Source organism: Ornithorhynchus anatinus, chromosome 7 (assembly GCF_004115215.2).
Source record: "Ornithorhynchus anatinus isolate Pmale09 chromosome 7, mOrnAna1.pri.v4, whole genome shotgun sequence".
In the NCBI taxonomy this organism is placed as follows: Eukaryota; Metazoa; Chordata; class Mammalia; order Monotremata; family Ornithorhynchidae; genus Ornithorhynchus; species Ornithorhynchus anatinus.
In genome coordinates, this window is record NC_041734.1 from 83,152,502 (window position 1) to 83,167,973 (window position 15,472).

Consider the following 15,472-nt stretch of genomic DNA (forward strand, 5'->3'; position numbering starts at 1 on the left):
CTTTATCCCAGATTGACTGTGTCCCTCCAGCTTTTCGCAAACCAATTTTCTCCCTTCCCATGTATTTTCCCTCCTGCTTGCTAACATCTTGAAGAGACTAAGCACTGTTCCTACTTTACAAAATTGCACATATAATTTTTTCCACAACTCCCTGGCCCTATTTGTTCAGGAATGTTAGTTTGGGAGCCATGCTGAAGCAGGGGTCTCTCCCTTTCGATTTTGGAATGGCAGCCTTCTCCAACCAACCCTGGAGCCCCAACTGGAGCAGGAATCTGGAGATGGGAGGCCCGAGTGGGGTCTCGAGACAAATCCAATGTGAAAAAGTCTTTATGTTTCAGTAAGCCTTGTGAAAAACCTGTCCAAGACACAGAAAGTCTAACGAACGCCAAATTCTTCACAGAGCCCCTGAGTCCTGGATCCTCTTTTGGACTTGCAGGAAAATCATTTCACTCAAAAATGCAAAGGAGACATTGAGGGCCATTCACCCGTGGACGCAGGTCCTGGTTTAAGAAAGGTGCCAGTAATACCAATAACAATTATGATGGTATTTGTTAAGCCCTTACTATATGCTAAGCACTGTTGTAAGTGCTGGGGTAGATACAAGATAATCAGGTTGTCGTATGTGGGGCTCACAGTCTTAATCCCCATTTTCCAGAGGAGGTAACTGAGGCCCAGAGAAGTGAAGTGACTTGCCCAAAGTCACACAGCTGATAAGCAAGCGGAGGAGTCAGGATTAGAACCCATGCTCTCTGACTCCCAAGCCCATGCTATTTCCACTAAGCCACGCTGCTTCCCTACTATATACTATTAATCTATACTAGTACTGTTGAAGCTGCTGCTATTACCAGAAGAAAAGCAGCATGGCTCAATGGAAAGAGCCTAGGCTTGGGAGTCAGAGGTCATGGGTTCTAATCCCGGCTCAGCCACTTGTCAGATGTGTGACTTTGGGCAAGTCACTTAACTTCTCTCTGCCTCATTTCCCTCACCTGTAAAATGGGGATTAAGACTGTGATCCCCACGTGGGACAACCTGATTACCTTGTACACCCCCAGTCCTTAGAACAATAATTGGAACAGAGTAAGCGCCCCCCTCTCCCACCCTGTGTTCTTCCCCCTTCCCCTCCCCTCAGCACTGTGCTCATTTGTATGTATTATTTATTATCCTAATTATTTTATTAATGAGGTGTATATCTCCTTGATTCTATTTATCTTGATGATGTTGTTTAGTTTTGTTTTGTTCTGTTTTGCTTTGCTGTCTGACTCCCCCATTTAGACTCTGAGCCCGTTATTGGGAAGGGATGGTCTCTATCTGTTGCCGAATTGTACATTTCAAGCACTTAGTACAGTGCTCTGCACATAGTAAGCGCTCAAAAAGTACTATTGAATGAATGAAAAATGTCATCATTATGATTATTATTACTACGAATACTACTACTATTACTGCCACTACTACTAATACTATACTACTACTATTAATAATTATGGTATTTGTTAAGCGCTTCCTAGGTACCAGGTACTGTACTAAGCACTGGAATGGATACAAGCAAATCAGGTTGGACTCAATCCCTGTCCCACGTGGGGCTCACAGTCTCAATCCCCACTTTACAGATGAAGTAAGTGAGGCGGAGAGAAGTGAAGCGACAAGGTCATACAGCAGACAAGGAGCAGAGCTGGGATTAGAACCCATTACTACCGCTTACTACTGCTATTACTACCACCACCGGATCAAACAAACCCAACGGACCCCCAAATTCACCAGCTAAAATTTCCCACTTAGGAGGAGGCAGTATTGTTCTTTGGAAAAAAAAAACCCCTAAAACCCTTAAACTCCTTAAGGCGCCGTCCTGACTTTGATGGTTAAAACATGATTAGAAAAACACAGAAGGCTGGTCTGTTAGCTGGGGCTCCCAGCTGTGGGCGAGACTGTGGGAGGGAAGAGGCTCCAGGGGGAGATCACTCACACACACACACACACACACAAACTCACACACACAAACTCACACACACACCCAGAGAACAGTAAATGTCAGACTTGCACGCACACACCAGAATGAGGGGAAGGCGAGGCCATGGGGCGGGCGCTTTAGTCACAGGACCAAATGTCTGTTTTAAAGTCCACTACTGCCACCTGCTGACCGCCTTGGCAATGCCCCGCCCCGGCAGGCCTCGGGTCTTCACTGGTAAATAATAATAATTATGGCATTTTCTTAAGTGCTTACTATGTGCCAAGCACTGTACTAAGTGCTGGGGGACATACAAGATAAACAGGTTCCACAAGAGGTTCACAGTCTAAGTAGGAGGGAGGACAGGATTGAATCTCCAGTTCACAGATGGGGGAATGGAGGTAAAGAGAAGTAAAGTGACTTGCCCAAGGTCACACAGCAGGTAAATGGCAGAGCCAAGGATTAAAACCCAGGTCTTCTGACTCCCAGGCCTGTGCTCTTTCCACTAGGCTATGCTTCTTCTCTTTAATTCACATGTATTAAGTGTGTATGTATGTGTGTGTGTCTGTGTGTGTGGCTATGTGGATATATATATTTCACTGTATATATTTTACTAACACATATATGCATATATATTATTAAAAATCAGTTCGAAAATGTGGAGAAAATTGGTTATAAATGAAAATAGCTTCTATGTTAGTACTACTCATTTCATTGCCCATCAACAGCCCACTGGGATCAACCCTTCTGCCCTGTCCAGTCAGTCAGCCATATTTATTGAGAAGTTAGTGTGTGCAGAGCACTTTACTAAGAGCTTGGGAGAGTACAATATAACAATAGAACAGACACATTCCCTGCCCACAGAAAGCTTACAGTCTAGAGATGAGAGAAGCGTCTTCAGTCAGCTCCCCACCCTGCCCACCAAGAGGCTTCCTAGGCCAACGAAGACCAAGAAGCTGAGAGGACCAGTCAGTCAGTTGGGCCAGAAAACACAACAAGGGTCCTGGATGGGCTGCAGTATGGCTGCCATGATGAAGGGCCACTAGACCAAAAAGGCCAGATGGTCACTGCCCTGGGAATGCTGGGGAGGTTGGTGTGAGGACAGGCCACACAGCTAAGAGGAACTAGAGCTTTGTTTTTGTAAGGTATTTGTTAAGCACTTACTATGGGCCAGGCACTGTACTGAGCACAGGGATAGATACAAGATAAGCAGGTTGGACAAAGTCCATGTCCCATATGGAGCTCACAGTTTTAATCCCCATTTTACAGATGAGGGAACTGAGTCACGGATAAGTGAAGTGACTTGCCCAAGGTCACACAGCCAAGTGGCAGAGCCAGAATTAAAAACCAGGTCCTTCTGACTCCCAAGCCCAGGCTCTATCCATTAGGCCACGCTGCTTGTGCCCCACAGGACGCTTAGATCAGCTATGGCCCCCAGCCCATCAGCTGGCGGAGCTCCACGTTGCCAAGAACGTGGCAGCGTGGCTCAGTGGAAAGAGCATGGGCTTGGGAGTCAGAAGTTACGGGTTCTAATCCCGGCTCTGCCGCTTGTCAGCTGTGTGACTTTGGGCAAGTCACTTCACTTCTCTGGGCCTCAGTTACCTCATCTGTAAAATGGGGATGAAGACTGTGAGCCCCACGTGGGACAAAACCTTGTATCCCCCCAGCGCTTAGAACAGTGCTTGGCAGATAGTAAGTGCTTAACAAATGCCATGATTATTAAGAACGAGACGGGCAGTGGACTCGCATCATTACCGAGGCCTGGCTAAGGAAAAACTTCTTAAGGAGCCCATTGTCCTCAGAATGAAATTCTTTTGCAGAAGAGCCGGGCAGAAGGTCAAAGTGACCAGGATGCACGTGTCCTGGTGAGCTACAGCTTTTGAGGCCATGTGGTGGAGGGAATATAAGTTCTTTATTAAAAATTCTGAGTTGGCTTTGATGTTCTCTGTGTTTTCCTGGAAGACTGGTGCTGTAAGTATTTCTGAGATTAGTCAGACCTGGATATTGCCTGTGGATGTTTTGAACCAGCAGTCAGTCCCCTGACCAGGGGGGACCAAAGTGATCTTACCCCTCCCTAAGAACACTCTTCTTCACACACGGTCATGTTTTAATATTGAGGAGCAACGAGGAGCCATGGTGTCCTACTCATCTTTGCTTTACATTGTCTTTCCACTGACGTAGTGTTTGGTTTCACCTCTTTAAATGTGCCTGTCCCAGTCTCCCCTCTCTCTATTTTTATTTTTGGTCTGTCAGCAGTGTCTAATTCACACCAGTGAGTTTTTTCCAGCCCTCTATACCCATTCATTTATTCAGCCATATTTATCAAGCACTTACTGTGTGCAGAGCACTGTTACTAAGCTTGAGAGAGTACAAAATAACAATAAACAGACATATTCCCTGTCCACAGTGAGCTTACAGTCTAGAGGGGGAGACAGACAATAATATAAATGAATAAATTACAGATATGTATGTAAGTGCTGTGGGTCTGGGAGAGGGGATGAATAAAGGGAGCAAGTCAGGATGACACAGAAGGGAGTGCTTAATAAATATCATCACTACTACTATTGGTACTGTCCACCGCGGTCAGCTACCAGCATGGTCCGCTGTGGCCACCACAATGCCCGGTGGTCTTGGGCAGAAGAGATACACCCAGGGAACCCTGCTGTTCTTCGCTGGTTGTGATCCCATCCTTTCCAGTGGTTCCTGCCGGTCCCTGTGCATTGTGATTTTCATCAGCAGGAAAGCCTACTTCAGAGTCCTTTGCTGATGCCACAAATGCTGATATAGGCTCAGGTTTTGTACGTGTCTGTGGCGGGAAAGAGCTGGCCACATACCCACACACAGGCACACAAACACACAAGTGGCATGCAGAGGGACCAGGTGCTATAAAATATAGCCTCCCCCTGCTCCTCTGGTCTGTCCCAACCCTCCCCTCTCTGATAGCTGGGCCTCCAGCAGGGTTGACTGTTGGGGGGGCCAACTGAGGTTTAACTTCTCTTCTCTTCTTAGCCGCTTCTCCTGTTCTTCCAGGGCAAGGTCTTCCCGGGACCCCGTGTGTGCACCAGCCCACTGAGAATTTACTCCTAGTTTTAAAAATTTCAGGCCTGGGTCCTCAGAGACCCTATCTGAAGGATGTTCTCCAACCCAGGTTAACCCATTTTAGCTCCCTGCTTAACAAACCCTATTCGCATACCAGCCACAAGGAAGCAGTGTGGCCTGATGGCTAAATCCCGGGCCTGGAAGCCAGGAGACCTGGGTTCCCGACTCCACCACTTGCCTGCTGTGTGAACTTGGGCAAGTCACTTAAATTCTCTGTGCTGTAAAATGGGGATTAAATATGTGAGCTCCACATGGGACATAGACTATGTCCAACCTGATTATCTTGTATCTACTCCAGTGCTTCAGTTCCCTCATCTGTGAGCCCCCATGTGGGGCTGATTCCCATGTGGGACTCCCCCTATTAGATTGTAAGCCCGTCAAAGGGCAGGGACTGTCTCTATCTGTTGCCGATTTGTACATTCCAAGCGCTTAGTACAGTGTTCTGCACATAGTTCGCGCTCAATAAATACTAATGAATGAATGAATGAATGAATGAATGAATGACATGAATTGGGTCCAACTTGATTAGCTTGTATCAACCTCAGCACTTAGCACAGTGCTTGGCTCATAGTAAGCACTTAACAAATGCCACTTAAAAACAAAAGGTCTGGAAGTCAGAGGACCTGGGTTCTAATTCCAGTTCTGCAGTTTGCCTGCTGTTTGACCTTGGGAAAGTCACTTAACTTCTGTGTGCCCCATTTTCCTCAAATGCCAAATTGTGATTCAATACCTGTTCTCCCTCCTGCTTAGACTGGGAGCCCCTTGTGGGACAGGCACTGGGTCTGGCCAGTTTAACCTGTATCTACCCCAGCTGCTTGGAACAGTACTTGACACATAGTAAGCACTCTAATAAATACCCACCCCCCCAAATTACCCCCATTTTGCTTCCTTGTGTTCATGTTTTTTTGCCTCTGAAACCTACCCGCTGATAGGACTCAGAGCACTTCTCAGGGAAAGGGTGTGAGAGTTGGAGAGAGCATTTCCTATGGCACCAGAAGAGAACGACAATGTGACTGACTGACACTGCCCTTTCCGTTGGCTCCTCAATGGTGATCAATGTGCTTGGCTTCTCCTAGCAAAGGCAGATGAGGTCAACAGCATACAAGACTGTCATCTAGCTGACTACAGTGTAAGATCCTTGAGGGCAGGGGACATACCTGCATTGAGCTCTTCCAGTTGCTTAGGGCAGGGCAGGGCAGGGCACTCAGTAGAGGATGAATAATGATTAATAATAATAATAATAATAATTATAATTATAATAACTGTGGCACTTGTAAACATTTATAAGGTGCCGAGCCCTGTAGAAGACCGGGCTGATGGAAAGCCACTGAACGCCCTGTGGAGCATTCGATTCAGAAAGGAAATGAGTTCTAGTGAGGAATTGATTGACTTAGATCCACTTGGGCAGTGGAAGTGCTCAGGAAACTTAACAGGGGAATGTGAGAAGAAACTGGGTTAATAGCATGAACGCTGAAAAAAATCATATCCCGAGCTTCCTAGGTAGTGGGGTGGGAGGCCTTGGGAAGGGGCACTTAGAAAAAGGGAGGGGAGCGAGAAACCATGTGAAACCCTTTGGTGATAAATAAATAATGGTCACCCCTTCCCAAATGCACTACCATCTGTGACAGCCGTGTATAATTTAAATGCCCTTTAACGTCTGTCTGTATTTAAAGTTTCCTTTCCTCTCTCTAACACACGGTTCCTTTTATTCATGATGACACGGAGCAGCATGGAAGAGCACAAATTATTTATTATGCATTTCAGTTCAATAATTATTCTACTCTATTACTCTAAAACCCCATCAACCCCTATTTTCCTCATCATTTAATACTTTTCAACGGTGTTTTCTCTGTTGATTAAGGTTTGAGAGAACAAAAGAAAAACTATGTATTTTTATTTTTGCTCATTCTGAGAGCCCGGGAATCTATCCGGTTGCAAGGAATTCAATGTTGAGAGGCAGCTGGATCAAGTTGGAATTCTGCCGTCAGCAGGATCTTGGTTAGGGAAGGAAATGGAAAAAGGCTTTTCATTTACTGCTAACTGTTCCCTCTAGGGATGCTCTCTCTTCTCCTGAGCAGACGGTCAGTTCAGGCCGGGGGAGAATTGCCTCCAAGGCCCTTCCCACTCCCCTCTGCTCCTCCAAATTGCCCTCTGCTCCCTCCCAGGCCCACTCACCACAGTCCTCTGCTCCCACCCAGCCACTTCCCTCCCTTCTGCTCCCTCCCAGCTCCTTCCTCAGTCCTCTGATCCCTCCCAGCTCCTCCCCTTGCCCTCTGTTCCCTCCCAGCTCTCCCACACTTCCTCATGCTCCCCTGTGCAACTCCCCCAGTCTTCCCCACTGCCCTCTGCTCCCTCTCATCAGCCCCCATGTGGGCCCACCTCCCCTGTTCAGACCCATCACCCCCATTTAGATCCACTGCCCCAACTAAACCCATTACCCCCATCTACATCCACCACCCTATATAGATCCACCCTCCCAACTAGACCCATTACCCCAACTATTCATTCATTCAATCATACTTATTGAGCACTTATTGTATTCAGACCACTACACTAAGCACTTGGGAAAGTACAATACAACAATAAATAGGCATGTTCCCTGTCTACAACGAGCTTACAGTCTAGAGGTGCTTATAGTCTGGGGGGGGGGGGGGGCGAGACAGACATCAGTACAAATTACAGAGGTGTACATTAGTGCTATGGGGCTGCGCCCGAGGAAGAGAAAAAGTCAGGGAGACACAGAAGGGAGTGAGAGATGAGGAAAGGTGGGGCTTAGACTGGGAAGGCCTCTTGAAGGAAATGTGCCTTCAATAAGGCTGTGAAGAGGGGGAGAGTAATTTTCTGCTGGATTTGAGGAGGGAGGGTGTTCCAGGTCAGAAGCGGGATGTGGGCTAGGGTCGGTGGTGAGACAGGTGAGATTGAGGCACAATGAGAAGGTTAGCAATAGAGGAGTGAACTGTGCAAGATGGATTGTAGGAGAGAAGTAAGGTGAGATAGGAGGGGGTAAGGTGTTAACTGCTTTAAAGCCAATAATAATAATAATAATAATGTTGGTATTTGTTAAGCGCTTCCTATGTGCCGAGCACTGTTCTAAGCGCTGGGGTAGACATAGGGGAATCAGGTCGTCCCACGTGGGGCTCACAGTCTTCATCCCCCTTTTACAGATGAGGGAACTGAGGCACCGAGAAGTGAAGTGACTCGCCCACAGTCACACAGCCAATGGTGAGAAGGTTTTGTTTGAGGCAGAGATGGATGGGTAACCACTGGAGTTTTTTGAGGAGTGGGGTGACATGTCCTGATTGTTTTTGTAGAAAAATGATCTGGGCAGTAGGGTGAAGTATGGACTGGAGTGGGGAGAGACAGAGGCTGGGTGGTCAGCAAGGGGGCTAATGCAGTAATCCAGGAAGGATAGGATGGGTGATTGTATTAATCTGGTAGCTGTTTGGATAGAGAGAAAAAGGCAGGGTTTTAGCTATGTTGTGAACTGCCCCACCCTCTGCTCTTCCCCACTTCCCCTCCCCTAAGCATTGTGCTCATTTGTATATATTATTTATTACCCTCTTTATTTTATTAATAAGGTGTATATCTCCTTGATTCTATTTATCTTGATGATGTTGTCCTGTTTTTGTTTTGTTTTGTTCTGTTTCGCTTTGCTGTCTGTCTCTCCCATTTATTCATTCATTCAATAGTATTTATTGAGCGCTTACTATATGCAGAGCACTGTACTAAGCGCTTGGAATGTACAATTCAGCAACAGATAGAGACAATCCCTGCCCATTGACGGGCTTACATGTCTAATCGGGGGAGACAGACAGACAAAAACAATAGCTTAGACTGTGAGCCCATCTTTGAGCACAGATTGTCTCTCTCTGTTGCCGAATTGTACATTCCAGGTGCTTAGTACAGTGCTCTGCACATAGTAAGCGCTCAGTAAATGCTATTGAATGAAGGTGGGACTAAGAGGATCTAGTGATGGACTGAATATGTGGGTTGAATGACAGAGAGGAATCATGATAATGCCAAGGTTATGGGCTTGTGAGACAGGAAGGATGGTGGTGGCATCTACAGTAATGGGGAAGTCAGAGACCCACCACCCTATCTAGACCCTCTCTACCTGTCTAGATCTAGCACCCCATCTAGACCTGCCATCCCTGTGAAGTCCCACCGATCCATCTGGCACACAGATCTGTGTCTCCCTTATTTGAGTGACTACCTCTTTCTGGCCAGGAGCCTCTGTTACTGAGTCATTCTCGCACACCCCGGACTGACCACTTGGGGAAGGAAAGGGGAATTGACTCTGGGAGGGATGGAAATCAGGCCTGGACATTAGGGTGGCCCAGTCCCAACAGTGGCCCTGAGAAACTCAAAGAGACTCAGCTCTGGTGAAGGGCAACTCCAAATTGGAGGGCTGCTCAGCTAAGGAGACTTTTTAACTGACCACCCAACCCCTGGCGCCTGGCCCTCGACCAGATTCATTCTTTCCCGAGAGGGAGTGGAGCGTGGGCTGACCACTGGCCGGGGAAGGAGTCAAGGGAGGGTCCATTCATTCATTCATTCAATAGTATTTATTGAGCGCTTACTATGTGCAGAGCACATAGTACAATTCAGCAACAGATAGAGACAATCCCTGCCCAATGACGGGCTCACAGTCTAATCGGGGGAGACAGATGGACAAAAACAAGACAACATAATCACAATAAATCCAGAGAGAGACCTGATTTGGGGTCAGGTTGGAGTCCGGTTTGGGGTTTGACCCCAAGCCAGCCCCCGTGGAGAGACATGTTGAGCCTAGAGCTGAAGGGCCCAGAGACAACAGTTCCCTACCTTTAGTTTGCGGACAGCATCTTTCACCACTTCGGTGCCTTTGGGCTGGTCCACCTCGGTGCTGCCAAGAAACTGAAAAGGGACAGAGTTGAGACCTGGAACCCAGGGAGACCGGTCCCCCATGTCCACCAGCGGGTCACCCACCTGTGCCAGACCAGGGTCTGCAGGATGAGGAGGCATCATAGTATTGCAGGTCTTTCATCGGAATCGAGGTTCGGGGGGATGGGGGAGAGCATGCAAGTGGTTGGGGCATGCAGGTGGGAGGGCGGCTATCATGGATGACTGGCTACCAGCCCCAAGCCCACCCTCTGATGGAAACCCGGCCCTGCCCCTGCCCTCTAGATTCCCAGCTGAAACATCAAGAGCCCAACCCTTGTCATTGGCATCAATGGGCGGAGGCATCCTCAGGACATGCATGCAGGGAAGGTCCCAGCAGTTCACAATGCCCAGCTGCCCACCCCGGGAGGCACGATACGTTGTCACGGGCTAGGCACTCCAAAGGGGCAGAGGGGTCATTCCTGTCTGATGCTCACACAAATCAATAAATGTTTTTTGGCCCCTTTGAAACCAGATGTGTTCAGTGGTGGGAGCAGGAATGAACACCCAGAACCACCGCACCGAGTGTCCGAGCCTCATATCCTAGGAGGGGGCTCTCGCCTTCAAAAAGAAATTGGTCAGGCCTGAGGAGGGCTGGCATATGGTTTATCTGGCTTCTTAGGTGTGCCCGGCCCTACCATCTTTCTCAGGCGCTTTATTGCTGCTCACTGCATTGTACCTGCATAACTCCTCCTGGAGGCTGGAGTCCTTCCCATTTTACAGATAAGGAGCCTGAGGTCCGGAGAAGTTAAATGAGCTTTCTGAGGTCACATAGCTAGCCAGAGGCAGAGTTGGGGCTAGAGCTCAGACCCCATCTCCTAACCCCAGTATCTAAAGGACCCAAAGAGTTGGATCACATGGAATGCAGACAAGGGCCATGGAGGCCTCCAGACACAGGTCCCTGGGACACTGGCCGACTGCTGTCGAATGGTTGACCTCACCCCGGAGGGAGAGATCAACATCAGATAGCAGAGCTGCCCTTGGGCTTGGGAGTGTCCAGAGGGGTGTCCTGGTGCTGCACGTGTCTCTGAGGCCTGGGACTTGTTTCCCAGACTCTGAAGCTTCAGGGAGTGGGAAGCCCATGGACATCTCCATCCACCCCAACTCGGCCAGGACTCTGCCGATTGCCTGGGCCGGCTACATCGACGGCCACAGGCCATGTCTGAGACCCTACGCACATCCACATCTTTCTGTCCTGCCTAGTCTTTATCTGATCCCACCCCTGTCCTCCTTCACCACCGTCTCCCACCACCTGGATTGTGCCAAGTCCTCAGCCAGGAATCAGGCTGTTGTCTCTAATGTAGGTGTTGATGCCTCATCACACTCCGGCTGCAGGGGTGCTTTCAGTCCGACAGATGGACGGGTCAAAGGATAGGCAGGCGGGTAGGAGGAGAGTTGGACCGGATGCACTAGATCCAGCAGCCTCAAACCACACAACGCTCCAGCCCACTTCATTCTGGAGACCCGATTTTCTCTGCAGCACTGAAGCATCGGAAATCAGCAAGCGTATGGAGGCTTCTGGGAACAAGGGGTTTCCAGAGCTTCAACCACTATGTCCCCAGATACAGAAACTGCCTGAAGGCAGCTGCAGTGGAAGTAATAGCAGTAGGAGGAGGAGGACCAGTAGTAAAAGTAGCAATAATAATAATAGCAGTAATAGTAAAAATAGTAGCAGCAGCAGTAATAGTGGCAGTAGCAGCAAAAGCAGTAGAGGTAGTAGCAAAAGAAATAGTAGCAGTGGTAGCAAAAGTTAAAATAATAATAATAATGGTATTTGTTAAGCATATACTATGTGTCAGGCACCGTAGAGAAGCAGCTTGGCTCAGTGGAAAGAGCACGGGCTTGGGAGTCAGAGGTCATAATAATAATAATAATTAGAACCCACAACCTGACTCCTAAGCCCGTCTCTTTCCACTGAATCCCGGCTCTGCCACTTGTCAGCTGTGTGACTGTGGGCAAGCACTTAACTTCTCTGTGCCTCAGTGACCTCATCTGTAAAACGGAGATTAAGACTGTGAGCCTCACGTGGGACAACCTGATTACCCTCTATCTACCCAGCACTTAGAACAATGCTCTGCACATAGTAAGCGCTTAACAAATGCCAACATTATTATTATTATTATTACTAAGTGCTGGGGTGAATACAAGTAAATCAGGTTTTACCCAGTCCCTGTCCCAAGGGGGGCTCACAGTCTCAACCCCCATTTTACAGATGAGGAAACTGAAACACAGAGAATAATAATAATGATATTAATAATAATAATGGTATTTAAGTGCTTACTCTGTGCCAAGCACTGTTTTAAGTGCTGGGGTAGAGGCAAGGTAATCAGGTTGTCCCACATGGGGCTCACAGTCAATCCCCATTTTACAGAAGAGGTAACTGAGGGAGGTAACTGAGGCCAGGAGAAGTTAAGTGACTTGCCCAAAGTCACCCAGGTGACAGGTGGCAGAGCCAGGATTAGAACCCATGACCTCTGACTCCCAAACCTGTGCTCTTTCCACTAAGCCACGCTACTTCTCTGAGGGAAGTGAAGTGATTTGCCCAAGGTTACACAGCAGACAAGTAGCGGAGTTGGGACTAGACCCCATGACTTTCTAACTCCCAGACCGGCACTCTATCCATACACCATGTTCCTTCACAGTAGCAGTAAGAGTAGCAATAGCAATAGTAGTAGAAGTAATAGCCTAAATAATGGCAGTAGTAGTAACAGTAATAATAATAATGTTGGTATTTGTTAAGCAGTTACTATATGCCGAGCACTGTTCTAAGCACTGGGGAGGATACACGGTTATCAGGTTGTCCCACGTGAGGCTCACCGTCTTGATCCTCATTTTACAGGTGAGGTCACTGAGACCCAGAGAAGTTAAGTGACTGGCCCAAGGTCACACAGCTGACAAGCGGCGGAGCGGGGATTTGAACCCATGACCTTCTGATTCCCATGCCTGTGCTCTATGAAGTGACTTTCCCAATAATAATAATAACAACAGTGTTGGTATTTGTTAAGCGTTTATTATGTGCAGAGCACTGTTCTAAGTGCTGGGTAGATACAGGGTGATCAGGTTGTCCCACGTGAGGCTCAGTCTTAATCCCCATTTTACAGATGAGGTAACTGAGGCACCGAGAAGTCAAGTGACTTGCCCAAAGTCACACGGCTGACAGGTGGCGGAGCTGGGATTAAGAACCATTACCTCTGACTCCTAAACCCGGGCTCTTTCCACTGAGCCACGCTGTAACAGTACCAGCAGTAACAATAATAATAATAATAATTATGGTATTTGTTAAGCGCTTACTATGTGCAGAGCACTGTTCTAAGCACTGGGGTAGATACAAGGTAATCAGTCCCACATAAGGCTCACATTTTTTAATCCCCATTTTTACAGATGAGATAACTGAGGCACAGAGAAGTGCAGTGACTTGCCCAAGGTCACACAGCAGACAAGTGGCAGAGCGGGGATTAGGACCCTAGACCTCTGACTCCCAAGACTGGGCTCCTTCTACTGAGCCACGCTGCTTCTCGTACTAACAGTACTAGCAGTAACTAACAGTAGCAGTAACTAACAATAGTCACAGCAGTAATAATACAATAATGTTGGTATTTGTTATGCACTTACTATGTGCCGAGCACTGTTCTAAGCACTGGGGAGGATACAAGGTCATCAGGTTGTCCCATGTGGCGCTCACTGTCTTCATCCCCATTTTACAGGTGAGGTCACTGAGGCCCAGAGAAGTTAAGTGACTTGCCCAAGGTCACACAGCTGACAGGTGGCGGAGCAGGGATTAGAACCCACGACCGCTGACTCCCAAGCCCGGGCTCCTTCCACTGAGCCACGCTGCTTCAATACTAGCAGCGGTAGTAGCAATCGGAGTAGTAGAAGTATTAGCATTAGTAATAGTAGCAGTAATAGTCGTAGAAATAGGAGCAGCAATGGCATCTGTGATGGTCGGAGGAGTTGGGAGTCTAGGAAGGCTTTGGATGTGGGGAGATCCAGGGTCCGTCTGACGAGGGGAAGGAGGGAGTTACAGGCTGGGAACAGCGAGGGGGAACGGATGAAGGCGGGAGAGTCGAAAGTGAGGAATGGCTCAAAAACTGGCTTGGGAGGAGCAGAGAGGGCGAGCTGGGGGACAGCGGGAGAAGTGGGCCCGCAGATACGGCGGTACCGGCTTGTGGAGGGCCTTGAAGCTGATGGGGAAGAGAGACCCAGGGAGTCAGTGAAGGGTTTGGCAGAGAGAAGAGATGTGGGCCAAATGTTGATCCAGGAGGGAGCAGAGGTGGAGTCTAGAGAGGAGCGGGGAGAGGCTGGAGGTTGGGAGACCAGGGAGGGGGCGGAGGCAATGGTCTAGCAGAGGCGAGACTAGAATTTGGAGTAGGGTGAGAGCCAGGCAGGTGACAAGGATTGGAGTGAAGTTTGCCATGGCTCACTGCTTATCCTCCTGCCCACACTCGGGTCGACTGTTTTCACCCTCACTCTAGATGTGAAGTTATTGCCCAAACGTGCTCTCCAATAAAAGCAGCTGAGCCACCAATGAGGAGAGGAAGTCAGAAAGGAACATACATGACAGCAACTTGTGTTTTCTCCCAGCAGAGGGTGGTGTTGGACAGGAGATTGGTGCCCTTTCGTTAACATTTCCTCTCAAAGACCCTAGCTTTGCTACAAGAATTAAATTCCCGGCCTAGTTTCTACCTCCCTGTTTTAAAAAGGCCCAAACCAAAGTTCACGAAAGCCAGAACTAAATGGTTCAGAGGCATAACTCTGAATCTCCGAACGCTGTCCCGTCTCTGACAAATACTGACCGTCAAAGCCACCCGGCCGGTCCGGAGAACAGAGACAGTGGAGGCCTTTGGTCGACTGGGCAAGAAGTTTGATAATAGTGCTGCGAGCCCTAGCAGAAACACGTAGGCCACAGCTCACCAGAGTCTCTAACTTCTCCCGACAGCTGTCTGTCCACGAGGGGATGAATCACTGAGACCAGGGGAAACATGGATGGCCAGGGCTCTGATAGAGTTAATCTACAACGAAACTTATAGGAGAGAAAGCGTTCCTTCTCCGACAAGCTTAAAACCTAAAAACCCCTCAAATCTGAACAAATCCTTTACTATGGGGACTGAGTGTCTAACTGCCCCTCGTTCTCCTCTCTCCTGCTTCCCACCACTCTCTCCCAGAGTTACCCCATCTGGGACTCCTTCCCATGGTTGCCCTTAGCCAAGACACCCTCCCGCAGTCTCCTCTGGCTGGGTCGCCCCTAGTCAGAACTCCCCCGTAGCTGGGACCTCCTCCCCACTCAGATCCAGCAGACCTGAGCCATCTTCAAAGCCTCCTGAAAAGTTTTCTCCTCTAGGCGGCCTTCCCTGATCCCCTCCCATCTTTCAGATCATATCTATTTCAATGGCCACCTTGGCTCTCATGGATTGAGCTGTTCATTTATGTAGATTTCATTTATTCACTTGTGCCGATCATTTACTTCTATTTCTATTCACTGGGAAACATCTGTCAGTTTGTGCCTTCTGTCTC

General features: G+C 48.4%; 1 protein-coding gene across 7 annotated transcripts in view; it reads right to left on the reverse strand.

The window, feature by feature from the left end:
* Positions 1-15,472, reverse strand: part of GULP1 (GULP PTB domain containing engulfment adaptor 1) — a 103,017-nt gene that overhangs the window by 42,328 nt on the left and 45,217 nt on the right. For 5 of the 7 annotated variants that reach the window (XM_029069051.2, XM_029069049.2, XM_029069055.2 and 2 more), the window contains exon 4: positions 9,866-9,937. The exons of the other annotated variants lie outside the window; for them this stretch is intronic. In XM_029069051.2, coding sequence (XP_028924884.1) covers positions 9,866-9,937 — 72 coding nt within the window. The remainder of the gene's footprint in view (positions 1-9,865; positions 9,938-15,472) is intronic. 7 annotated transcript variants of the gene reach the window in all.